The 26,785-nt window shown below is 43.7% G+C and overlaps 1 protein-coding gene across 1 annotated transcript in view; it reads left to right on the forward strand.

The window, feature by feature from the left end:
* F5 (coagulation factor V) overlaps positions 1-26,785 on the forward strand; it is a 66,884-nt gene that overhangs the window by 34,805 nt on the left and 5,294 nt on the right. Inside the window, exons 12-22 of the mRNA XM_021639421.2 lie at positions 1,541-1,753; positions 3,130-5,956; positions 10,002-10,176; positions 13,024-13,260; positions 15,847-16,054; positions 18,142-18,321; positions 20,303-20,419; positions 21,217-21,288; positions 22,461-22,564; positions 22,994-23,149; positions 24,865-25,009. Of these exons, the coding sequence (XP_021495096.1) occupies positions 1,541-1,753; positions 3,130-5,956; positions 10,002-10,176; positions 13,024-13,260; positions 15,847-16,054; positions 18,142-18,321; positions 20,303-20,419; positions 21,217-21,288; positions 22,461-22,564; positions 22,994-23,149; positions 24,865-25,009 (4,434 nt within the window). The remainder of the gene's footprint in view (positions 1-1,540; positions 1,754-3,129; positions 5,957-10,001; positions 10,177-13,023; positions 13,261-15,846; positions 16,055-18,141; positions 18,322-20,302; positions 20,420-21,216; positions 21,289-22,460; positions 22,565-22,993; positions 23,150-24,864; positions 25,010-26,785) is intronic.

Raw genomic sequence — 26,785 nt, forward strand, 5'->3', positions numbered from 1 at the left:
AAATGTGAATGGCAAAAACTCTCCAGTTGATGCCAGGACAGAAATAAGATATTTTTTAAAGAAAGCAGCATTGTCAAACCGGAGCTAAGCAAAATGAGTCCGGGCGCCAATCGTCTAGGAAGGGAAGCATATGCAGAGGTTTGGAGTGAGTGAGCCGTGAGGAGTCCAGAGGCCATCCCTCTGAGCACAGCTCTGACATTTGCTATGACTCCAGAGTTCACTGTCTGAGACAAAGATCACCATGGCATCCGTAAGCAACACCCCCCCAGACACTAATAATGCTCCCCCCACATACACACACACTGTTCCTCAAGCAGAAAACTTCCTCCATCACCTTTTCTGACAAACCGTCATCTCAATGCACGCTTCCCCATGGTTTATGCGTAGCTTCCGTACTGACAGGTGCCACATTCAGCTTTCTCCACGTAACTTCCTTTCGGCAATAGACCTGGGGTAGCTCTAGACCAGCGCTGCCTGACACAAATTACACACGTCACTCACGTAATTTAAAAATTTCTGATAAAACCGAGAAGTAAAGAGAAATAGGTGAAATTAATTAGAATAGCGTTTTTACTCGGCTCAGTATATTCCAGACACTATCTTTTCGTTGCTGTTATTTTGGGACAGGATCTCACTACGTAAAGGTATTAAAACTTTTGAATGTAATGGGAAAATGAGACTTGTTTGATTAGTGTCTTTGCAGTACTGTGTGTATTTGATCCCTAAAGCTCGTGTTAATGGAACCCACCGATATTTCAGTAGCCACATGCAGCCAGCGTCTATCACATTAGACCTTTTAGAGAAGCGTCTGGAATGCTATAGAGACTAGTAACTCATACCTCCAGCAACTCAACATGTAACATTTGGTACACAGTCACTAAAACTTTTTTAGTGTCAAACACCACACTAAGACTGTGGTCACAGCGGTCACCTGGGTGTGTAGACTGTGCCCTCAAATAAATCATATCTTAATTGGGTTACCATATTCAGTACATGTGGAAATAGAGAAGCTACCTAAACAGTTTCCATTCAATATTCAATACGTGAATGGAAACTGTTAGGTGAACTGTAGGTTACAGATAGGTCTCAATGACAAACGTAGTAAATAAGCTTTCTTTTGTGACGTTCATTTTACTCACAACTACTATGTCAAGAAGATAAAGTTCTTATATAGAGACCTGTCTTCTCATAGACACATCCTGGACAATCTAAATCTATTATGAGAATATATTTATGACAGAGCATAATTAACACTTTATATTTGCTTGGTGGATGAATGATTAAATCAACATGAGTGAAAGGTTTTGTTTTTATGCTGACTTTCCCCCTGCCCCCCCCCTACCAGCTAACTCAGGAGTGTCAGCCATCATTTGGGAAGCTGAATATGACTTCCTGACACATTAGATCTTATAAATCTTGCTTTTTATTAATCGCCGCTTTAATGCAGCCGAATGAACTTCGGGACATTTGTCTTGGTTATAATTAGACATGGGTCCTCCTGTTGCCCAGGACTGGCATTTGACAGCTTTTCCTCTTTCAGCTATCAATGGCTACGTGCCTGAGAGCATATCCACTCTAGGATTCTGTTTTGATGACACTGTCCAGTGGCACTTCTGCAGTGTGGGAACTCAAGACGATATTTTGACCATCCACTTCACTGGACACTCATTCATCTACGGGAAGAGGCACGAGGACACCTTGACCCTGTTCCCCATGCACGGTGAATCCGTGACTGTCACAATGGATAACATTGGTGAGGAGGAGGGTGAATGCTTACAGAGAAAGCTGATGGGGTCTTGGGCAGAGCTGAGTGCTCCATTATCACCACTCCTGGTGTGTCTCCAGGACTTCCTGAGATTTGCCTTACACTGCTTCTATTGGTTTATAGGTGGGAAACTCAGGGCACAAATAGAACCAGTTTCACGTCCATTACATTTGCACATCTCTGGGACAACTGTACAGTAAACGCATAGCATGGCAGGAAAAAAAATGTAAACATGAAGAAGCCACATGAAGATATTAGCCATGAAAACAGCCTTTGATGTCATTCAAGTATTAGCCACTTTTTTATGAAACACTGCATGGAATTATGGAATTTGTCAAATAGGCTGCTAAAGTTACTGTCTAGTGGGCTCCAAGGACCTACCTATGCCACCTCCTTAGAGCTGCTGCTATTACAAACATGTGCTACTATGCCTGCCTACCTTTTTTTTTTTTTTTTCTTAACATGGATTCTGGAGATCAAACTTAGGCCCTGGTGCTAGCTGAACTATCTCTCCAGACCCACTTTTCAGCTTCTTAGTAGTCCCATCCCACCCACAGTTAAGCAACCATTCAAGAGACCTTGGAGGTTGCTTCAGAGACAGGGGTGGCATGGAAGACCCAAGCTCAAATCCTGCTCTGCCACCCAGCGTTTTTCAACTTTAGACAGGTTACCTGCCCTCTTTAAGCCTTAAGTAGCTTGTCAGCTCCTGGTTGTAAGATGTGCCAAGTCCCCAGCATGAAACAAGTGGGTACGATTGGAGATTTCCCAGGTCACCCCTCGGTGTGTCAGTAATTCACTTTCAAAGTGACTCAGAAACATCCTGTGCCCACATACATCATTCCCTAGAAATACCTAAATATTCCTTTTTTGTGTGGGAAGACAACCTCATCATCATCTCCCAAACTCCAAGTCTCAGACAGAATAAGAAGATGTTATTTATTTCCGTACAACTAAGAAGATGTTAATTATTTTCAAGGTCCATTTTATCATAGATTCCCCCACACACCTCTTGCTTTTCTTGATATATTAAAAAACAGCAACAATCCAAACTGAAGGTCTGTTTTTCTCCTTAGTCTCCACTGATCAATACTAATACCCTAGCCTAAAAGTACACTGATCTTGTGGTTAGATGCCAAAATGTTGCCAAGTTACATTTCTAAAATTTCCCAAACATTTTGTTCTTGGTGTTTTTCCTTATGTCAATGTGGGTCAGGTACTTGCCATTCTTGAATAGCCTGCTCCATAGCTCAGATGTGGTTACCTCTGGCTAAAATGCACTAGAGATTGTTTCCCTGACAGATCCTAGTGCTTTTGTAACTCTTCCTGAGCTTTCAGCATTCTCTTCTCTGTCTCTCTTCTGAAAGGAACTTGGATGTTAGCCTCCATGAATTCCAATCCAAGACACAAAAACCTAAGACTGAGATTCAGGGATGTTAAGTGTGTTCGGAATGACGACTACGAAGACCCATATGACATTTATGCACCTCCTGCACCTACATCCATGACAACTAGGAAAATTCACGACTCCTCTTCAGAAGATGTGCCTGGCATAGACGATGATCTTGATTACCAGTATGATTTGGCTACATTACTGGGAATTAGGTCATACAGAAACACATCATTGAATCAGGAGGAAGATGAGTTCAATCTCACTGCTCTTGCTCTGGAGAACAGTTCCGAGTTCACATCTCCAAGCATAGACAGAGTTATTGACTCAAAATCTCCAAGAAACCTTAGTAGGATCACCAATAATAACCTCAAAGAATCTCAAAGAACCCTTCCTGGCTCAGGATCTGGTACCCTCACTGGTTTAGATGAGAACTCAGTTCTCAAGCCTTTCATAGAACATCATTCCAGCTCATATTATGAAAATGATACAGAAGATCCACAGTCTGACATCACAGTGATACACCTACTTCCCTTTGGTGCAAAAGGATCAGGGAGTCAAGAACAGGCTAAGCATGAAAGACCCCACATGAAGAAGCACAGGTTCTCCCAGATGAACGCACCGGCCCAAAAAACCAGGAGGCGTTCAAACCCAAGGAATATTTATCCCAGAAGAAGGCCTGGGGAAGACATTCCTAGTGATTTATTGCTCTTAAACCAAAAGAGCGCATCTAAATTTTGGGGCAGAGAATGGCATGTTGCTTCTGAAAAGGGTAATTATGAGACAATACCAGCAAATGGTGAAGACACAGCTGTGGATAAGCTGCCGAACAGCCCTCAAAATCAGAATACCTCAACACCTTGGGGAGATAGCGCCTCCCACACAAACACAACAGGAAAGCTAAGTGGTCTCGCCACGTTTTCTGGTGCTGGACATAAACCTCCACCAGTAAGGCAGGAGGGAGGACACAGTGGCTTAAAGAAAGGACAGGTATTCATCAGGACACGGAAGAAGAAGCATCGGAAGCTTGCACCTCATGGTCTTCTCTCTCCAAGGAGCTTTCACCCTCTGAGAGGACATGGCTACCCCCCACTTTTGGATAGAAGCTTTAATCACTCACTGTTACTCCACAAGCCCAATGAAACAGCTCTTGCCAGAGACCTGAATCAGACTTCCCCTCCAATGAGTATTGACAGGTTCCTTCCTGGCCATAATCAGAATCCCTCAAATGACACTGAGCAGATGAGCTCCCCTTTAGATCCTCATCAGTCAGTGCCCCCAGAGGAACACTCTCCAACACTTCCTGCCCAAGACATTGCTCAAACACACTCTACCACAGACCCTAGCCACGAATCCTCTCCTCCAGAGCCCAGCGAGAGCCCTGATTATGACCTAAGCCATGAATCCTACCCTGATGATATTGCTCAAACATCTTTCTTTCCAGACCAAAGTCAAAACTCATCTCTCTCTTCAGACGATGGCCAAACAATACCTTACTCAGACTTAAGCCTTTTTGCCATCTCTCCAGAATTAAATCAGACAATTATTTCCCCAGACCTGGTTCAGGTGCCCCTTTCTCCAGATGACAACCAGGAGAGCTCCTCCACAGACCTGAGTCAGGTGCCCCTTTCCATAGATGACAACCAGGAGACCTCCTCCACAGACCTGGGTCAGGTGCCCCTTTCTCCAGATGACAACCAGGAGACCTCCTCCACAGACCTGAGTCAGGTGCCCCTTTCCATAGATGACAACCAGGAGACCTCCTCCACAGACCTGGGTCAGGTGCCCCTTTCTCCAGATGACAACCAGGAGACTTCCTCCACAGACCTGGGTCAGGTGCCCCTTTCTCCAGATGACAACCAGGAGACCTCCTCCACAGGCCTGGGTCAGGTGCCCCTTTCCATAGATGACAACCAGGAGACCTCCTCCAGAGACCTGGGTCAGGTGCCCCTTTCTCTAGATGACAACCAGGAGACCTCCTCCAGAGACCTGGGTCAGGTGCCCCTTTCCATAGATGACAACCAGGAGACCTCCACCACAGACCTGGGTCAGGTGCCCCTTTCCATAGATGACAACCAGGAGACCTCCTCCACAGACCTGGGTCAGGTGCCCCTTTCTCCAGATGACAACCAGGAAACCTCCCCACAAGACCTTAGCCTCCTCAGCCTCTCTCCAGAATTCGGTCAGACATTCCTTTCCCCAGACTTGGATCAAATCCTCCTCTCTTCAAACAACAGCCAGGCCACCCTTGCCCCAGAGCTCGGCCTCTTGACCCTCTCTCCAGATTTTGATGAGATAATGCTATCTCCAGATCTCAGTCAGGTGACCCTCTCTCCAGACCTCATCCAGACAAACCTTCCTCTTAATCACAGTCACACAACAGCCTCCACAGAGCCCAGCCAAGCATCCTACCCTTCAGATTCTGGTCCGTCTTCACCTCTTCCAGAACTGAATCAGACTCTTCCCCATCCAGATCTCCTGCCATTTCCCATGCTCAGTAACACCTCTGTGTCAAAGAAAGTTAACCCTCTTGTTGTAGTAGGTCTCAGTAGAGTTGATGGAGACGACATTGAGATCATTCCAACTCAGGAGCTACAAAGCATTGACGACGATGATGATTATGCCGAGGACTATTATGTCACCTATAATGACCCCTACAGAACAGACACCAGGACAGATGTCAACTCCTCCAGAAATCCCGACACTATTGCGGCATGGTACCTCCGAGGCCATGGTGGGAACAAAAAGTTCTATTATATTGCGGCTGAAGAAGTATCCTGGGATTATTCAAAGTTTGCACAAAGGTTTGGCTAGTTTTCTCTCTTTATATTCTCTTTTTTTTTTTTTTTCCAGCACTGCTATGAAAATCACCTACAACAGTTCAGAGATGATTCTGAAAAGAATTATAGTTTACATAGTCTGAGTACCCTGTTTCAACCGGGCCTGTGATATGTCCTGCGTCATTTCCAATATTAGCATCTACGTTTTAAATGACACTTAGGCAAAGTAAGAACCATTACTGTGGAAGACTGTGCTCTCCTATGGCTGAATCAATCTCTCCTCCTGGTTCATGTCCACCGACCACACATGCTCCTTTCCTTTTCTTGTTCTGCTACAGACCTTCACTCATGCATAACTGTCTGCTGACCAACATGGTTTAACTGAGGTGGGCTTCAAATCTAAACGTTAATGTAGAAATCTCCATTTGCGTTAATATTTCTAAGAGATCCATTAACTCTTATTTTTAATATCATTTTCAATTCAGTGTCGCTGAGGGATAGAGAGCCTCCCTGGGCTGGGGCCTGTGTTCTAGGATGAAGACAGAGAGACGAATGGGACAACAGTCATTCGTAAACTACAGATGCATCCGGATATATCTGGGTGACGTGCACAATAAACGGCTCATGGTTTTAAAAAGGCCGCCCCAGTAATATTTAAAAAGTGTAATTATAGTGGGGAAATGCAATGTACATTAAGACTGACCCATCTTGGAAAATGCATACGATGCCTGGCATTCTTCCTTAGAATTCTTTAAAAGGCTTTTCCCATGACCGTGATTTCTCACTTAAGTGCAGTGCCCATTATTACATAGGAATAAACTCTTTATCTGAATATTTCTGAGCCAAAACTCAGGGAGACTGGATGTAGTTTTTACACAGGTTAGAAAGGGAGGAAGCCAGTTTTGTTTTGTTTTGTTTTGTTTTGGTTTGGTTTGGTTTGGTTTGTTTTGGTTTGGTTTGGTTTGGTTTGGTTTGGGTTGGGTTGGGTTGGATTGGGTTGGGTTTTTTGTTGTTGTTGTTGTTGTTTTGTTTTGTTTTGTTTTGTTTTGTTTTCAAAATCTCACATCCTGGGCCCAAAACTGGCTCATATCCCTGGAAGAGTTGTTTTGCCTGCCCCATGTGTTCTGTGAGGCCGTGTGGATGGATGGGGTCCTTAAGGAATAAATACAGGGGGAAAAGCAAAATAAGGTTCTACATTATTTTTGGAATAATAATACAATGACCAGCACGAGTTTGAAGGATGAGTTTTTGGCTTATTTCCATACACCTGGAAAATTTGAGTCTATAAGAGAATTTTATGTCCTTTGTCCTCGTGCTCAGTTGATAGGCTCCATGGGAAATAATGCTATATTTACATTTTAATTAAGGCTTTTATTTTGATTCACACACAGTTGTGAGAAATAACAAAATTCCCTTGTATGTTCTGCCTGGTTTTTCCCAGTGCTAGTCTCTTAGAAAACTATAATATACTACAAACAGGATATGGACCTTGCTGATGTCATTAGAGAGAACATTTTCATCTACACACAAACACACACACACATACTTTCCTCCCACCACACCCCTCCTGCAGCCACTGCTCAGATCTCTATTTCCCTCATTTCGTCCCTTCGTGACCACTGTATAATTGGTGTCATGCAACATGTGATCTTGGAGGACTGGCTTTTTTCACCAGCGAACATAATTCTTCAGAGATCCGAGCAGGTTGTGACACGCTTAAACCATCAGTTCATTCCATTGCCCAGTGGGATTTCCTATGACACGTGCCTCAAGTTTTGTTGTCGTCGTTCCTGCTGTTTGTATGTACTGATGGCGCCAGCAGGAGGGGTTTCCAGAGACATGGAAGTAGCCCAAGCTAATGACACAAACATTACATCATACACCTGTTTTCTGCGAGAGAACACTTGAAACTTACTCTCGCCAGTGTTCAGGGCTATATTATGTAACATTATACACAATGATTAATCATCGCCATGCTGGATAGAAGATCTCCGGTTACTCTTGCTAGGTAAACAGAATTTGGTCTCTTTTGACCAACATCTTCCCAGTTCTCTTCTCGCAAAGTCTCTGCTGACCACTATTTTACTCTGCTTCTATGAGTTCACTGTTTTCAGATTCCCCCATATGAGTGAAACTATGCCTTGTATTTTGTCTTTCTGTGTCTGGATCACTTCATTTAGCAGCATGAAACAAATTTTCTTCTTTGTAAATGCTGTATAGTATTCCATTGTGTGTGTCTATGTATATATGTATGTGTGTGTACACATTAATATATATACATACATAACTTTCCTTATTCTTATATATAATTTAATTCATATATTTACACATATATAATTTCCTTTATTCATATATATATACACACACACATAATTTTATCCATCTATTGAGAGACACTTAGTTAATTCTATTTTGGGCTATTGTAAATAATGCTGTAGTAATGTAGAGTGTAGCTGTTTCCTTGGTGTACAAGTTTCACTCCAATTCTATGACCAAAAATGAGGCTTCCATCCAGGCATAAGAGCACCTGGGTGGCAGGCCCGGGCAGATCTTTATGAGTTCAGTGCCAGCTTGGTCTATTTAATGTAGTGACTTCAAGGCTAGCTAGTGGTACACAGTTAAACCCTGTTGAGAGAGAGAGGGAGAGAGAGAGAGAGAATGAAACTTCAATGTATGTTATAGCTCTATTTTAATTTTTGAGGAGCTTCTCAGCTATTTTTTATAATGTGCTAAAAATTAATTCAGATTCATATCACATTTTTTTTCAGTTTTAAAGGGTTTCTTTTTTTCCATATGCATGTCAACACTGATCCTATAATCACCATCTTAACAGATTTAAAAGTGTTGTCCTTGGGCTTTAATTTTCATTTCTTGGTTATTAAGAGTATGAGTGCTGGGCAGGGGTGGCACACACTGTTAATCCCAGCACTAGTGAGGCAGCGGCAGGCAGATCTCTGAGTTCAAGGCCAGCCTGGTTCACAGAGTGATTTTCAGGAAAGCCAGGGCTACAAAGAGAAATCTTGTCTCAAAAAATTAAAAAAAAAAAGGAATGTGAGCATTTTATATATTTGTTGGCAATTTCTAATTCTTCTTTTAATAATATGTCAAAATTTTATATATACTATATGTTAAAAATTAATATGATATTAATTATGTACTAGTTAATAATAATAATGTATATGTATGTTTTACCTATTATTAACTAATATTTTTGCTCTTGTTTGAGTTCTTTATATATTTTAGATATTGACTTCTTATCAGATATATGCTAACCAATATGTGTTCTCCTGTTATATAGATTTTCTCTTAATTCTCTTGACTGTTTCCTCTGTTGCACATAATCTTCTGTCTGATGTTGCATGAATCGAATCTCGTCTATCCATTTGTGTTTGGTTACCTGTGTCTCAGATGTCCTGTCATGAAAATCTTTGTTCAGACCTGTGTCTAAAAGCTTGGGGATAATTATGGTTTAGCAAAATCAAAGCTAAGAATGGCCACTCAAGGTAAAAGACATTTATCCATCAAATTGTTATAAATGCTGTAGAAATACTTTAGGACTAACAGGAATTTACTGTGTAGACTAGAATTTACTATGTAGACTATGTATATACAAGAAATGAGACTTGACATAGTCCAAAAGATACTAGGAAGTCTTACCTAAGAAATTATATTTGAGCTTGGGAATTAAAACATATGTAGTCATCTGTATTTTCATTTACATATATTTATTAACTTATCCATGAAGTGGTTATTAAATAAATATGCTAGTTACCAACCAGATTATTTCTTAAATTCTTCTAGCATTTTTTTATTTTTCTTTTATTTATATGTATGAGTGCCTGCATATATGTATGTGAGCCATGTGTGTGCCTGGGACCATCAAAGGCCAGAATATCCCCTAGAACTGGAGTTACAAGTGATTGTAAGCTGCCCAAAGTAGGTGCTGGGAACCAAACCTAGGTCCTCTGGAAGGGCAGCCAGTTCTCTTAACCACTGACACATCTCTCCTAAATGTTTTCAACAGTCTTTACTTTCTTTTTTTAAATGAATGTTGTTGCTGTAATTTTAGCGAAATGGACAATGAAGACACTGACCACACTCCAAAGGACACCACATACAAGAAAGTTGTTTTCAGGAAATACGTTGATAGCACTTTCACCAGACGTGATCCTCGTGCGGAATACGAGGAGCACCTTGGCATTCTTGGTCCTCTTATCAGAGCTGAAGTGGATGATGTGATCCAAGTAAGTCATCCCTCGAACCTGCTAAATCTTCAGGGGATTGTCCACAAGCACCAAAAGTTGCTAAAGTGGAGGGACCAAAACTGTACGTATTTTGGTTTCCAGAATTAACAAATAACTGCTCCCCATCCCCTACCCCCTGCCAAAGACTGTTTGGCTATTTGACAGTTTTTGAGCCACAGAAAAGATCTTACACTTTTTAACAGTGAAAGTGATTTAATCTGGAAGAGATAGCACTGAGATTTCTAGCTGAAGCCAGCCTGTCTTGAACTAACATGGAAAGTGAGTCAATGGTGTTTTGTGGCAGAGGTAGGAGCAGCAATAGTATTGATTTATAAATATGTCCCAGTGTTTTCTTAAGAGACAAGACAGTAAAATGAAAGGAAAGCGGAAAGCAAAGATGTCTCTCTGCCCTAAATGAGCCAGTTTCCTAAGTATCTTGCCAGATTTAGTCATTGATTACTTTCAAAATCCCAGACAATAGCTTGCTTTCATTTTATGCGGTAAAAGCTCAGAAACTTCAGCAGGACCAGAATTCACATTTAGAGTCTGTATTAAGCAGGAGAGGGGCCGCCAGGAGAGATACTTCTCACAGAGCAGCCCCACAGAATGCATAGCATGGCAAGTTTCTGAAGACAAAGAACACAGAAAAACTACATCCTGGTTGTCAGTTGCAGGGGCAAGCCAGCCGTTTAACAGAAGCCAGTGACTGTGATAGCTGGGGCATCTCAACCCTGAGTTTCTGGAACAGGAGTGGATGCTTTCCCATGGGACCTTTCAGGGCAGGGGGTAGACATTAAAGATGGCTTCAGCTGAGACAAGGGGAAGAAACTTTTACCCTGTTACTTTATAACAGAGTTTATCTCCCCAATCCTTCCTCACCTCTCACGTATCAAACCATAAACAAAATAATAACAATAATAAACAATCAAAACACATGAAAAAAATGCCCCAGATCTAAAGTAAACCATTCTCTGTCCAATCCATTCTCTGGACAGCAACTATCTCTACTTCCAAATGGTGATACAAACACCTTCTCACCTTCTTCTGCTGTGTTTTGGGTTGTTGTTTTTGTTGTTGTTGTTGTTGTTGTTTGTTTTTGTTTTTGTTTTTCTGTCTTCCATCAGCACCTCCAGTACCCAGCTAAGGAAGGTTCTTGGCAATAGCAACAACTGACATTCACTGAGCACACACCCTAAAAGCCATGTGTCTCACACTTTGTTTTTTTCATTCTCTCTTTGTCTCTGTCTCTCTCCGTCTCTCTGTCTCTGTTTACCTGTGCTAGTATTTGCCAGTTTATCAAACACCATTTGCTTTTTCAGAAGGCACACAGGGGGCGGGGAGACGGCTCCCATGGGTAAAGAGCAACCACTTAGCATGAGATATGAAAGGCCCTGGCCTTGACCACCAACCCCGCAAAACGAGTCAATCAATCAATCATAGAAGGCAATGGAAATCTGTGTCAGTCAGCTTTCAGCTGCTGCAGTAAGGCACCAGAGATAACAACCCAAAGGAGGAAAAACTTCTCTTAGCCCATGATTTCATCCTCAGTTGCTTGACTCCTCTGCCTTGGGTCCTGCATTAAGGCTGGACATAATGGCTGCTCCCCTCGTGGTGGCTGGGATGCAAAGAGAAAGAAAAGGAGGTGCCAACTTCCCGAGATCTCTTCAAGGCAGGCTCCCAGCACCTTGTCTTCCTTCCACTAAACACTTGTCCCCGCCTCCTAAAGGTTTTACCTCCCAAAGTGTCACAGGCTGGCCTCTAAGCTAGCAACACATGGCTCTTGGGTCACAAAACAAGAATAGGCTATAAACCTCTTAAAGGTTCTATATGGTGCCTGAAGATAGAGTAAACAGCAGCTTTCTGTCGTCATAGAGGAAGGGGACCAGGAGATTTATGTCTGGTCTCAGCTGTCATTTTTCTAATGTCATTTGTCACCAGGGGTCTTAGTCCACTGCTGCAGTTCCCAGCCTAGCCACACTCAGACTCTCCCTGCAAACATTTTTCTGCTCTAATGGGAGCCTGAAAGGATGTCTTCATTCTACAAGGGCCGATCCCAAGTTTCCTGAGAACCTTTCCACGGTTCTTCCAAATTCTCCCAAACATTCAGCCAACAGCTGTGTCTCTCCAGGGCACTGTCACCCAAACCCATACACCCTCTCCATGTCCACATAGGACCTGTTAGGTCCAGATTCATGCTTTGGATGCCCACGTGCCTCTCCTCACCAGTAATCTGTAGAAGCTTATTACGAACAAGAAGTGTGCTTTAGTGAGCTTCAGCTCTCATGTATGGCAGTCTCTATTGCTGTAACAAAATATACAAGGGAAACAATCAGGGGGTAAAATGCAGCTGCTTCCCTTGCGGAGGCCTGGAAGCAGACAATGAAAGAAAGGGACCAGGCAGATGATACACAACAAGAGAGCTTCTTCCTCCATCCAGGCCCAACTTTCATCCAGGTCCTGGCTTTCACCAATAATAATACGATCAAATTGTGATCGGCCTGCTTATCTGTTGGCCAGAGCATCATGATTGGATGATCCAGTCATCTCCCTAAAGTCTCACTACCGAATGCTGTCACTGGGTGACAGGCTCTCGACACCTGAGCCCGAGGTGAACACTTCAAACCCTCACAGCGGCAACTTACCGTAGTACTCCAGCCTGAGCCTGAGAACATATTTTGGTGTTTCTAGGGTGTGTTGTGTAAGTCAAATAATAATTGGTAAATTAGATCGAGTAATAGGCCTAAATAATATAGGCCTGTCACAGCCTATAGTACCGTGGTTTGGTTTGGTATATCCATACATTTGTAAGTCATTTCTTTCTTTCTTTTTTTTTTTTTTTTCCTCTAGGTTCGCTTCAAAAATTTAGCATCCAGACCGTATTCTCTTCATGCCCATGGACTTTCCTATGAAAAGTCCTCGGAAGGGAAAACTTACGAAGATGACTCTCCCGAGTGGTTTCAGGAAGACAACGCTGTCCAGCCCAATAGCAGTTATACATATGTATGGCATGCCACCGACCGCTCGGGGCCGGAGGAACCTGGCTCTGCCTGCCGGGCGTGGGCCTACTACTCTGCTGTGAATGTGGTAGGTTCTGTGTTCGGATCGCTCCGTTCACAATGTGCACACAGCTCATCGTTTCTTGTTAAAAAGCCCCTCCTGCAGGCTGGGCGGTGATGGTGGGGCACACCTTTAATGCCAGCACTCGGGAGGCAGAGGCAGGCTGGTCTCTGTGAGTTTTGAGGCCGGCCTGGTCTACGGTGCGAGTTCCAGGACCGCCAAGGCTACGCGGAGAGACCCTGTCTCAAAACCTAACCCTCCCCAAAAGCCTCTCCTGCTCTCTCCTGCTTTTCATGGAGCACATGAAAGCGTTGCCAGTCACAGTATGGCTGCCTAGCCAGGGATTCTCCACAAATATGGCCCAGAGAAAAGCATCCATTCACCGGACAGCAGGGGATTACATAAATGAGGGGTCTAAGTGTGCTCACAGAGAAGCATGCTTATTTGCAATTATACAAGTAGTATAGTCTTAAGCCAGGGTACTTGGGGCACTCCAAGGAGTCAGGGCTGGGGAATGGAATGAGGCAAAAGGGTAGGACTGAGACAACTATGTGGGCACAGATCACATGCTGGGTTTGGGAGTTTAAGAAGGAAAGTTTTTCCCTGCTCCACTTAAGCCATGAGGAGATTCAATGTGTTACTTGATGAATAGCCTTTGCTAATAGAGAACAGTGTGATAAGTTAACCCTGTTCTGAGTTAAATAAGGACACAGGGAGGAGGCTGTGGTGTCCCCAGATGAATAATCCAGGCACTTTCCACCCAGTCCAGCTCCCACAGGAAGGTAGGAACAATTAGTTTCTCTGTGCAGACCAGCAACTGTGTTGACCATGACAAACTATGCTGACCCCTGACTTCTTGGCTTGCTTTGGGCACTTGGAAACCCAGCAGGAAGCCAGCATTCATGCAGTACCTACTCTACAGTCAGATGCCTTCTTTCCTCTTGAGCCTGAGATGGAGGTCTTTGCACACAGACAGCAGCTGTCTGGGGACTCTGTCCAGGTTCACAGCCAACAAAACACAAGAGCCCTCCACCTGCCAAAGGACAGCCAGCATTTAGATTTGCCCTGAAGACAGGTTTCTTTGTTAGGCCAAGGTATCTAGACAGTCTCCTGGGGTTCCCCTTTGTTACCGGACAAGTGGTCTAGGCTAATTTGTGCCAGCGTCGGAGATGCCTGAGATCACCTATGCTGTTTTGGAAGCAGGTGAAGGGGGTCAAGGCCATCACAGGCTTGTGATGACCTCCAACTCATGTGAAAGGCCTCTCAAGTAACAAGGGAACAGATTGTATCAAGGTCAGAGGGGTTCCCACAGAGCTTCCTGAACTCAGCGTTCTGAGAAATACCATGCTTGTCACTGGCCATTTGGGACTCCGTTGGATACTGGTGGTGCTCCCAGGGAATGGCCCCAGAACATGGACTAATCAGTGCTACCATGTGGGTATCTTGTACTTACCTGAGCCACCCTGGTTCTAGACTCCCAGAATACAGCACAGTGCTGTGGTACAAGAATAGCCACACAAACTCCTCAGACACCGCTCTTGGTTAGATCTAGAACTATTATTGAATTCAATACCCCAAGACTGACCATAGTCAGGGACACAGTGGACTTGGGAATCAAACTGTGACATTAACCTGTTCTTAGTACAATCTTTTTATAGGAAAACCGAGTGCAGAAGACAGGGGGCGAACAGTAATACAGTGTAATACATTTTGGCCAACCAGACAAAGTATTATCAGCTAACCTTCAAGCTGATTAAGTGAGTTGGTGATTAGAGGCTTCCAGAGTACAGCCAAATCCAGAGATAACATTGAGTACAACCAGAGTGTAGCCAACTGAGAGCATAAATTATGTCACCATTGAGTCATAGTAAAATACCCTCTGGCAGGGTCTATTAGTGTAGGTTACCTTGACCCTCTGGCAGGGTTCGTTACTGTCAGCTATGAAGAACTACTTCTAAGAAACAAAGTTAAAGATTTTTGAACTTAATTTCACTTATAAACAAAATGGAAGATGAATACAAAAATGGCTGCAAGTGTGTCAATTAAAATTAAAAAAAAAAAAAAAAAAACAAAACAATAATAAGATAGGAGCCATGCATGGTGGCAAGGATCTGTGATTCCAGCCACTTGGGAGGCTGTGGAGTTGGCTCAGAGAGAGTTCAAGGTTGGTGTGAGCAATTTAGTGAGATCCTATCTTGAAAAAATTACGAAGAGGCTGGGTACGGAAATCAGTTCAGTTCCCAGTACCAAAATAGAGAGGGGGAGAAAGAAAGAGGGAGGGAGAGGGAGAGGGGGAGGGGCGAGAGTAGTAAACACTTGTTTAGTGAATGTATTTACATTTGCCATTTAGGGTAGTTGTCAGGATCAGATACCACAGGCAAAGCCTTTAATACAGTGTGGATGCTTAATAAATGGTATCCTTTTGGTTGAAAATTTTATTTTTATTACTCAGATAAGGGATAACCACCCAGGTTTATTCATTACTGATCTCCAAGTATGGAGCCTCCAAGATGAGATTTTCTTTTCTGTAAGAGCTGTGATTGTCAGAAAAGGGGGAAAAAAAAAACCACGATGAAAGGAAAGTGTTTGTAATTCGCTTTCCTTGCCATCCAGGAGAGAGACATCCACTCCGGCTTGATCGGCCCCCTTCTGATCTGCCGGAAGGGCACGCTTCACAGGGAGAGCAACCTGCCTATGGACATGAGAGAATTTGTCTTGCTCTTTATGGTCTTTGATGAAAAGAAGAGCTGGTACTATGAGAAGTCCAAGAGGTCATGGCGAATCGAACCTCCGGAAGAGAAAAATTCCCACAAGTTTTACGGTATTTCTCCTCTGTCTTTCATCTACTCTGATTAAACCTCACCAGGTCACAGTGGTTCCTGCCCTCAGATCTGCACAAGATTAGACCTTAGCCTGGCTAAGCCTGGGTCCTCAGCATCCTAGGGAGAGGATCTGGCCGATAGAAAACCACTACGGAGCATGGAGAGACTGGGGACAGCACACACGGGCTGCTGCCCGACAAACCAACAAGAAAGCGGGCCCTGTGCCCCAGATGGTAACGTACATTGGACCGGGCTTGGTATCCCTCTGCTCTTTACGACCCTCATGACCCTGTTTCCTGTCACCTAGAACAGTGAGTATTCGCACTAAGAAATGATCGTGCCTGTGTCTCTTCTGAGATCACAGTGGCTGTAGCAGTTCCGTCTCTCAGCAGCTGCGGGCGGCACCTACCCAGGTGGCGTGAGAATTAAAGGAACTAGGAACCTAAACAGCCAGGTGACCGGATACCGGCAAGACAGCCTGCGCTTAGGAGGTCCCACTGGGGAGCGGATCTCCATTCAGGAGTCCTTTAAGGAATGCGGCCTGTAGATTGGCAGATAAATTACAAAACGGTTTTAGAAAAAGGCAGGTGAGTAGTTTAGTGCACAGCCAAAACAACAGCAATTAGAAATCAAAGAAAACAGAGACGGATGGGAAGATGGCTGTCAAGCAAAAGCACTTGCTTCCAAAACTAAGGACGGCTCTCCCAAGCCTGCATGGGGGAAAGAAAGAACAGATTCCCATGAGGTGTCCTCTAACCTCCACGAACATATTACAGTCATTTGGGCACACACACACACATAAAAGTATACTTAAAAATAAATGAAAAGCCACTAAGGCCTGTTCTCACAATTTGAAAATGGAGGTGGTCGTTCTGAAACCTCTGACTGCCGAGGACTTGTGTGTTAAGATAATGAGTCTGTCAGAATACTGGGGGAGGAGAAAGTTGCACACACCTGAAATCCCAACACTCTGGAGGCTGAGGCAGGAGGATTAAGAGGCGAAGACAAGCCTGAGCTACACAGGCTTGTCTCAAAGAATAAATATAAAAGTAAGTAAATAAACAATATAGGCCAGGATAATTTTATAAGATGCTATTAGATGTCGCCTCTAACCAGCCATGGAGGCTCGGCAGATTTATTCTCCCTGTACCACTGGCATGCACAAGACACACTTCAATATTTGACCCTACTTCTGGGAGAAGTTCAATAATGTCACCTGTAGAAACACTTTGAGGTGCAAGTAGGCAAACAATGATTTCCACTTTGCTGTAAAATCCCACTCATTGAACACCTGTGTTGAAAGTCCTCGCTCCCTTGTCCTGGTGCAGAGCTGAGCAATGCTGCCGTAAGGAGCACCCCCTATGCCCTTCCCTCTTATGCCATCTAATTCTTTAGCAGAAACTGAAGGGAGGGGTGAGAGCTGGTGCTCAGGTGTGTTTGCAGGTGTTCCCATACTCGGTATGATTGCACAAGTGCCAAAATGACTTCAACCCCTCCCCCTCCAAAAGTTTTCTTGACTGGTTTCCAAATCCTACAGCAATCCCTTGAAGAAGAAAAGGATTCTTCCCTTGTTTCTGTTTCAGCTAAGTGTTCGGTAGCACCACGCTTTATCATTAACCTTTGTGTGTTGTGTTTTTAAGGCAATTAAGGTTATCAAGTGCTTTAAACACATGTACGTACAGACACAGACACACCACACACACACACAGTAGTAGTGTGCCCAAGGATAAGACAAGAAGACCTCGTATTTAAGGTCACCTTGAGCTAAAGAGTGAGTTCCAGCTGGCTTGGGTTTAACACCAAGACCCCATCTCAAAATCCACCTACTTCACTAAACGGAAGATAATCACAACATGGCAGTCTTAGACTCTAACCTGAGAGATGAGTAGAGGAGCAATCGCAAAAGGGAAAGTGTGACACAGCGAACCTGTTATTTACTCTCATCCTGGGGCTTCTATGAAACCCTTTCTCTCCCTGGGTGAGCCTAGGAATGTCCGGGAATGAGGTGGGTGGTGAGTGGGCAGCTTACCTGACTCCTCCCTGTGTGTACAAGTATGTAATCGATGACTTCTCTCCATCCTCCCAGCCATTAATGGGATGATCTACAACCTGCCTGGCCTGAGAATGTACGAACAAGAGTGGGTGAGGCTCCACCTGCTGAACATGGGCGGCTCCCAAGACATTCACGTGGTCCACTTCCACGGCCAGATCCTGCTGGATAATGGCACCAAACAGCAGCACCTAGGGGTCTGGCCCCTTCTGCCTGGTAAAGATGTGGGCAGTGGAAGAGGTCCCCGCTAAGAACTAGCGAGATGGGCACCTGTAACTGCTTCTCTTTCTCTCCTTGTGTGTCTACTATTTAAGGGACCAGAAGAGAAGATTCTGGTCCAGATCCCAAGGCAAAGCTCTGTTTCTATGCTGTACACAGAGCACAGAATGGGTCTCCCATGAGACTCGTTCTATGTAGGTACCACGCAGGACAGATTTGTGAGCCCACTTGGCTCTTCTGGGATTCTGTGTCTCGTGCAGTTTCTCCTGGGCCTCGGTGTGTAATAAGAATCAGACCTCAGTACATGACAAAAATAAGGCACCAAGGCACAGGAAAAGAGAAATTCTTGCTGCTGAGAGGTGATTAGAAACATAAATTGGGATCTTCTAGGTTCTTGAATTCCACTCCTAAAACCCTCACCCTGATCTTTCTGAATAAGTGACTCCGGGAATCATAATCTTCAACAGATTGATGACTGTAAAAGCTAACAGAGGTGTTTAGAGCTTTTCATGTGAAAAATGTGCTGATTACTGTAGATCTAAGCAAACTGTAGTCATCGGGGAAGATTCTTCTTGTGCCTCTGAGATCTTGAAAGGAAGATCTGCTGGTGAAAGGGGTCATGAGGGGCAGGTACCACTGACCAGGACACTGCTTAGGATGCACGTCTCAGAGACTTTAAGTGGGCGTAGATCTTGGAGAGGAGGACCCAGGGTTCTGCATCTCTTGCAAGGCCTGAGGAACTGGTAAGAGGCAATCCCTTCCCAGGAGTAGGAGTGAGGAAGTCACTGTGTGTATTGGTCTCATGTATGGACGTGGAGGTCCAGATGGATCTGTTTTATTAAGGAGAGGGAGAAATGGTTTCCCATTTGCTTCTCCCATTTGACTCCATAAAAGATATAGAATGATGTTTTGTTTAACTTCAGAGAAAGGATGGGCCAGGCCAAATTCAGCCCATGTTTTTCACCAAGTGTTAGCTCACGAGTGGTTCTTTGTGTGAGCACATGAGATGGCTCATGAAAAGTTAAGGTTGAGCAGCTCACATAAGTCTTCAAATCCAAATAACAAATTTCAGAAAGAACATGAGAGATCTTGTTCGCTGTGTTTGAGATGGACAGCCACCCGTTGTTAATTTTTACTCACAATCAGCGGCATGGTCATAAGTTATACTCAACAGAATGTAAGTATAGGATCACTTGACAGAGTAGACATTAGGTGCCAGTGTGAAAAAAACAAAAGTTTTAGAAACCTTTTCAATTTTTCTTAAACAATTTATATATGTTTTCATCCAAGTGTGGACACTCTCAAGAGAAAGAGAATTTAAAACCATACGGAAAGGATCATTTTTTTCCTTACATTATATTAAAAGGAGAAAATAATTCTATAGCTACAAAGCTGGCTAATGATTCATTCAAAGCCATTTTGAAAATTGAAAGTATGTCCTTGGATTGTATATGTGCTAACTTGTAATGGCACATTTGGATAAATGAAAGTTTCTTGTGGGGGGGGTGGCTAGTATGGTTTGTTAATGTCTGAGTGATTTATTTTGAGCAACATTTTTGCTACTTGTCTTTTCGATGGCTTGTTTGCTCAAAATACCCAGGCAGGGACAGATGGCCTTGAATTCCTGATCATTCTGCATCCCCCTTCTGAGATGAGCGCTTTGATTAGAGGCATCCACTGGTGCCCATTTTATAGGGTTCTTGGTCAAACTCAAGGCTTTGTGAATTCTAGGCAAGCATTCTGCTGACTGAGTACCTCTCCCCCCCCCGTTTAGTTTTGGTAATTTGTGGGTGCTGGTGTTGTAGCTGCTGTCGGATTCATTTTCATCTGTAATGGTGTCAAGAGGAATGAATCACTATTAAGGTCTCCTCTGCAGCTTCTTGTGATACAGGGACTTCAGGGTTTGTAGAGAGCTCCGCCACAGCATTAACTTGTTACTCACTGAGTTTGTCATTTTGTCCCTTACTTTCTGTTTTAGGCTCATTTAAAACTCTTGAAATGAAGGCATCAAAGCCTGGCTGGTGGCTCTTGGACACAGAGGTTGGAGAGAACCAGATAGCTGGCATGCAAACGCCGTTTCTCATCATAGACAAAGGTACCACTCACACAATAGTTACCGGGGAGGGAGTGCCTGGTAATAGACTACTTCTTTTTTTTTTTTTTTTTAACTTCCAAAGTTAGACAATATGGATTTTATTTTTATTTGTATAATGGACTACTTCTAACTTCCAGATTGGAAATATCTAATTTCACCGTTCTGCTGTGCAAATGTCAAAATGGCCATTAAAAATGCAGCAATTATCTCTAAACCCCTAACAGATGGTCAAATATTCCATGACTGGGGAACCAACAGAAAATGTTCTTCCTCATGATTTGTGTTCCATGAGAAATTACACATACATATACGTATCTTTAGGTTACTAGAATAGATCAGAAAGAATAACCAGAATTCTGCAGTAACAGGTGGTAACCTCTCCATTCATTGTCAGTCCTCGTCAATCATCTGTTGGCTACCAAACGCCATGCTGTCCAGGTATCCACCAGCTGGTATCAACTTCCTTGAGCAAGTTGTAAATAATATTGTACTCTCCAGGTCAATGGCCAATAGTCCAGTCTTACAAATAACAGTACTTACTTAAAATGTAAATACTCTGTTTTAAAATCCAACCGGATGGAAATCATCTTAAAAATATTTTTAAGACTTCAGTTCCTTTCTTTCTGTGGTAGTTACTGTTTTAATAAGCATCAGTCTTGCTGAGTGCTTATTACTTTCTAACCGGGCATAGTAAACTCATTGTCCTGAAAGGTAAGTGAAAATAATCTCCAGCCATAGAAGTTTTACCTGTTATATGTATTTTCTGAGGAAAAATTATTTGTTTTTGTTTTTCATAGAGTGTAAGATGCCAATGGGACTAAGCACGGGTATCATATCTGATTCACAGATCAAGGCTTCGGAATATCTGAGTAAGTAGTGATGTCACAGCCTGTGACTAGCGATGCCTACAGTGGCGCAGTATGCAGCTCAGGAAGCCGTATGACAACCCATCCATGGGCCAGTCCCTCTCTCCAGGCTTCCATCTGCCACGGCTTAACAAAACAGCCCCATATGTGGCACTCCTCTGGTAGAGGAAGAAGACATATTTCAGGAGCTAAAATCCTATTAATACCCTTGTCATGTCCACTTTCTTTGATGTGCATTGGTCCCAGAGGGTCTTTTTTTGGAAAAACCAAGAACTCAGCTTTGCTGATATTGCTACCCAGGCAGCCAGTAGCTCTGCAGGGATTTGGCAGGAAGTAAATAGCTTAATCTCATGACTTTGTAATCATTCCCCAAACTCCATTTATCTTGCCTAGATTGCCTCATACACATAAGCTCCGGCCAGATTCACAGGGTTCTATTGTCCGGGAAAGATGGTCCCAGTGCTTAAGCTAGCCATTCATCTAGTCAAAAAAGGTTACGACCAAAACATCTCTTAAATCTATTCATTCTGCCTCAGATCTCTTCCTGAGATCTACAGGCTGTCGCCAGGAGAATAACAAGGCTCCCACACATCCCTCCCAAATCTTCCTGTTTGGTAGGCACAGCCAGCAGTAGCCATATCAACATAACTGAGAAAACACAAACATGACCTATGTGCAAGAGAGGGTGGCTGAGGGTTTACAGCTGACTGAATATGGCCTGAAGCCAAGGTTTCATCATTAAGGGCTTGTTTGGCTGCCAATGCCCATGTCACCTGTCTGGTCTCCTAACTATAGCACAGACGCTCCAAGGATCTGCTTCTCTGCTGGACTAAACTCATTTAAAAAATTGCTAATTTTTTAAAAGCACTTCTCGTGCCTGTAATCCCAGTGCTTTTGGAGGCAGAGGCAGGTGCATCTTTGTGAGGACAAGGCCAGCTTGGTCTGTAAAGTGAGTCCAGGACAGACAAGGCTAGACAAAGAAACCTTGTCGTAAACAAACAAACAAACAAACAAACAAAAGCACTTTAAGCCAGACATGGTTAAAGGCGTGAAAAATTTGTGCCCATGGTTGAGGCAGAAAGATAGTGAACTCTAGTCCAGCTTGGGCTGTATAAGATCTTCTCTCAAAAATAAATAAATTCACAATTCTTTTCCCCCCCCCCGTTTGAATTTAGGTTACTGGGAGCCCAGATTAGCACGATTAAACAATGGTGGTTCATATAATGCTTGGAGTATAGAAAAGGCTGCGTTAGAATTTCCCTTGAAACCTTGGATCCAGGTATGTCTTTCTAACCTGATAATATTGACTGCCATTAAGCCAGAACTAGCAGTGTGGGGGGTTAGGAGTTTCTTGAAATGACATTGAAGGAAACAGCAGCAGGTGGTGGTAGTGACTGTTCTCAGCAGTTGCTTCCTCACCATTGACCCTGGGGGTGATTGTGGGTGATTAAGTAAACATTACTTAATGTTTAATCTAAGAGAGAAAAAAAGCAAAAATAAAAACAAAGGCGTCAACTACTTTCCCAAAGCAAAGCACAGCTGGTCCAGATATGCTTTGCCCAGCTATGGACCATGCTGGCCATTTTATGAGTCTGCTAAGAACCTGGGCATTGTCCATTGCTACCGAAAGCTGATTATACCCTGAGTTACGGAAAGGCGTGACTCATTAACAAGGACGGTTTTGTTTACTGGCTTGGCTGCCTCACAGGTGGACATGGAAAAGGAAGTTGTCATCACCGGGATACAAACCCAAGGTGCTAAACACTACCTAAAGTCGTGCTTCACCACGGAATTCCAAGTGGCTTACAGCTCCGACCAAAACAACTGGCAGATCTTCAGAGGAAACAGCACCAAGAATGTGATGGTTTGAGCACACGTTTCTAGCTAAGCCACCCCGGGGGCTTCCACAGCGGTACCCTTTAGAATTACATTCCGGGGAGTCAGAATGGTTTCCTAAGGGTCTTGGGAAGTAAAAATGCTAATACTGTGACGAGTCTGTATATTAGAAATTCAATACATGGAGCTACTAAAACTTCAAATCTCCCACAAAACTCGAGAGGAAAACCACATTTAAGCAGGCACCCCTCCGAAACGGATTGCCAGACGATATCTACGGCAGAGTGTCTGCCCCTGTTCAACACATCACCCGTGCTAGGAAGCTGCCTGCGGAGCTTTGATTTCACTATCGTATTGTATTTTGCTCTTTATCTCACACACCTTAATTTATGGTGGTTGCGATTACCCAGGGATACTCTGAGGGCCTGTGGCTCTCAGGCTGCCTTGGAGGACATGCCTGAGGACTGATGTGCTCCTGCCTGGGGCTTCATGAGCCCAGCCAAGATTCCTAGATCACTGCGTCCTCCCCACCAAAGAAAAATATCCGAGCGCAGAAAGTCTGACTGCCCTCATTACACCGACCACATTCAGTCTGTTTCCGTTGATGTTTTATGTCATCCATTTACCTACCATGTGCTACATTTTTCTTCACAATCTCAGCTATTTCTAGTAGTGACACACACAGGAACCTGAAAAGCTCTCTGTGGGAAATGTTAAAAATTTAAATTCGGCCTCTTTCACTAACAGTCTGAGGGTTATTTGAACAGTCTATTTTATATCAGGTGTGTTGGGATACTCTGCGCGGCGTTTAAAATATGAACCGCCCCCTTCCTTTAAGCTGTGGGCCGTATGTGCAGAGTCTGCTGTCAGTTGTCCTGTGTTGGCCTCCTGACGTCTGTAGGGTTGTAGCCACACTGCCTGTTTCACCTCTGATATCATAATTCTTCTCTCCTTTTACTTTTGGGTCCGGCCTGCTGTGGATTTGTCAGTTTGTTTTCAGTCTTCTCCAAGTGCCAGTTCCTTTACTGATTTCCTTCTGTGGTTTAATTGTGCTCAATCTTGCTGATGCCTACTCTTGGCTTCTGTTTTAGCCGGGCGTTTTCTGATACTTCTGTGAGGGCAAGGTAGGTGGGGCACAGCCTGGTGACTGCCAGGTAGGGGCCAGAGTCCAGGTTCTCACCAGACACCATAGGAGGCATGTAGGTATGGAGTTCTACAGCAGTTTCTCCCGACATCGCCGAAGGATTCTTATTAGGAAAAGTCCTCAGCTCCTACTTTGGCCTTCACTAATACCATAGGACAGTTCTAGTCCCAGGAGCCTAAAGTATAATCCTTCATTAGGACCATTGCTTGAATCGTTTTTCTGTGAGAGTTGGATGGTTTACAACAGTTACCTAATGAGGTTGTTGCTGTCTTCACCTGTAAGCCTGGAACATACAGAGTAAACAGAAAGCCCAGGGGACCCAGGGCCATGATCGCTGAGGAGCTTGGGTGCTCTGTGTTCATTCCATCTTTTCATCTTCTTATGCTTCTTTTACATATAGTCCAGGGTTTCTGTGTAGCAGGGGAAAGTGCATCAGCACCAGCTTCCCCAAAGCAGAAGTAGCCACAGTTATTTTTTCAAACTGAATTATATTGAATTAGTTCCTACAAAAGAACTTATAAAACTTGTTAGGTAGGTTTTTTTTTTAAATTCAATCTGTTTGAAAAGAACTGTTATTGAGCTTTCCTCTTTTTCTCCAGTATTTCGCTGGCAATTCAGATGCCTCTACGATAAAAGAGAATCGATTTGACCCACCTATTGTGGCTCGATACATCAGAATACATCCAACAAATTCCTACAACAGACCCACCCTTCGGCTGGAGCTGCAGGGCTGTGAAGTGAACGGTAAGGGGCAAAGGATCACCACCTTCTCCTGGACACGCCGACACTCGAGATGGGTGGTGTGGGAGACGAGAATTCTGAGATGCCTTCAACGACTCAGGCTACAGGGGGAAAAAATCTGTGCAAGGCAAGCCCCAATCAGAAATATTCTCCGTGTGATCTAAACGGAGATGGAGCCTAGTTCAGGTGGTCAGAAGGCAGGCAGCACCTCACCAAATGATGTCTGGAGGCTGTGAGCACCATCACAGCCAGGCAAGGAAGCCACCACCATCAGCCCATCTTCAGTGACAGCTCCCCGGCTCTCAGAGTTTCCCAAGCCACTCAGATTTTAATGAAGGAGCCACATCACTGGCATATTTTTCTAGTGTTCAGTGAGTGTTTATGAATCTGAACCTGGTTTTTTCAGTTTCTGAAACCACAAGTGTGATCTGCATTCTGTTTTGGTTACCCTGTGTAAGTGTTCAAGTCTTTTCAAGCTTCTGTTTTCTTCAGGGGATGAAATTTGGCTTGTGAGCTACTAAGATCTGGGCCATAAGAAAAAGTCATACTAATAGTCCACCGACTGTTGCCTGATTTTGAAGCAAGGTTTTCCAGTATTTTTAATAATTTATTTTTATTTTATTCACATTGGTGTTTTGCCTGCATGTATGTCTGTGTGAAGGTGTTGGGTCCTGGAGTTACAGACAGTAGTGAGTTGCCATGTGGATGCTGAGGATTGCACCCAAGTCCTCTAGAGGAGCAGTCAGTGCTCTTAACCATTAAGCCATTTCTCCAGCTTTGCTTTCCAGTGTTTTTAACTTTCAGGCATATGTAGAAAACACTATCATCGTCCAGGCATTCTGGGGTAAAAGACAAAAACAACTGGGCCCAGACTTGGCTGACCCAGGCCATAGCTGACTGCTAAGGAACTGAGTAGCTGACAAGATCTAGGGTCGTATGTTGTGGCCTGCTCTTAGAAGCTGAATGACCTTCCTGAAGTCGAGGAGGAACCCTTGACTCACAGTGAAGGAATTACCTGCACTCTGGAATCAGTTTCTTACCAAGGCAGGTGATGCTGCACTTGACATTTGTGAGAGAGATGGATACGGATGTTCACCAGTATCTAGATACTAGAAGTGTATAAAACTACCCACACAGAATGTAGGCAGGATTACTCCGTGAGACAGATCTGTAAGTCATGGGGTTTTGTTCCCATAATTATAATGGAAATGGTAGCTTTGTTCAATCATATATTCTAACCCAAAATGTAAGATTCAATTCTGTTTATTTATTGAAAACATTCCTTTTTCTATCTAATAAGCATTACTTTTCTTCTTCACTTTTTGAAATTTACAGTGATCAATATACGCTCCTTTTAGGTTTTTTTTCTTTTTTTCACATAAAAAAGGCAAGCTATTGCTTCAAGAAAATGTTTCTCAAGGAAAAACAAAGCAGTACTAAGATAAGTAGTCGGGTCGCCCCACTCTCTAGCTAGATTTCCTGCACCAGTAGCTCAGCTTGGCTGCCTAGAATGCTCTAGCTATGCCTTGGTAAAATTCTAAAGAGCGTATGTGCTCAACACGTTGAAAAGGAAAACATGAAAGATGACGACCAAAGCCCCACGCCATTGTCTCGGCAGCTTCTGTTAGAAGAAACCGGGTTTTGTGTGTGTGTGTGTGTGTGTGTGTTGTTTTACAGCCATGCACTGCTTAACTGCAGGGATCAGTTCTCAGCAATGCATCTTTAGGCTTCTTTGTTACTGTGCAAACATCATAGATTGTTTGCACAGGCCAGTCACTC

The sequence above is a fragment of the Meriones unguiculatus genome, chromosome 11 (genome assembly GCF_030254825.1).
Source record: "Meriones unguiculatus strain TT.TT164.6M chromosome 11, Bangor_MerUng_6.1, whole genome shotgun sequence".
In the NCBI taxonomy this organism is placed as follows: domain Eukaryota; kingdom Metazoa; phylum Chordata; class Mammalia; order Rodentia; family Muridae; genus Meriones; species Meriones unguiculatus.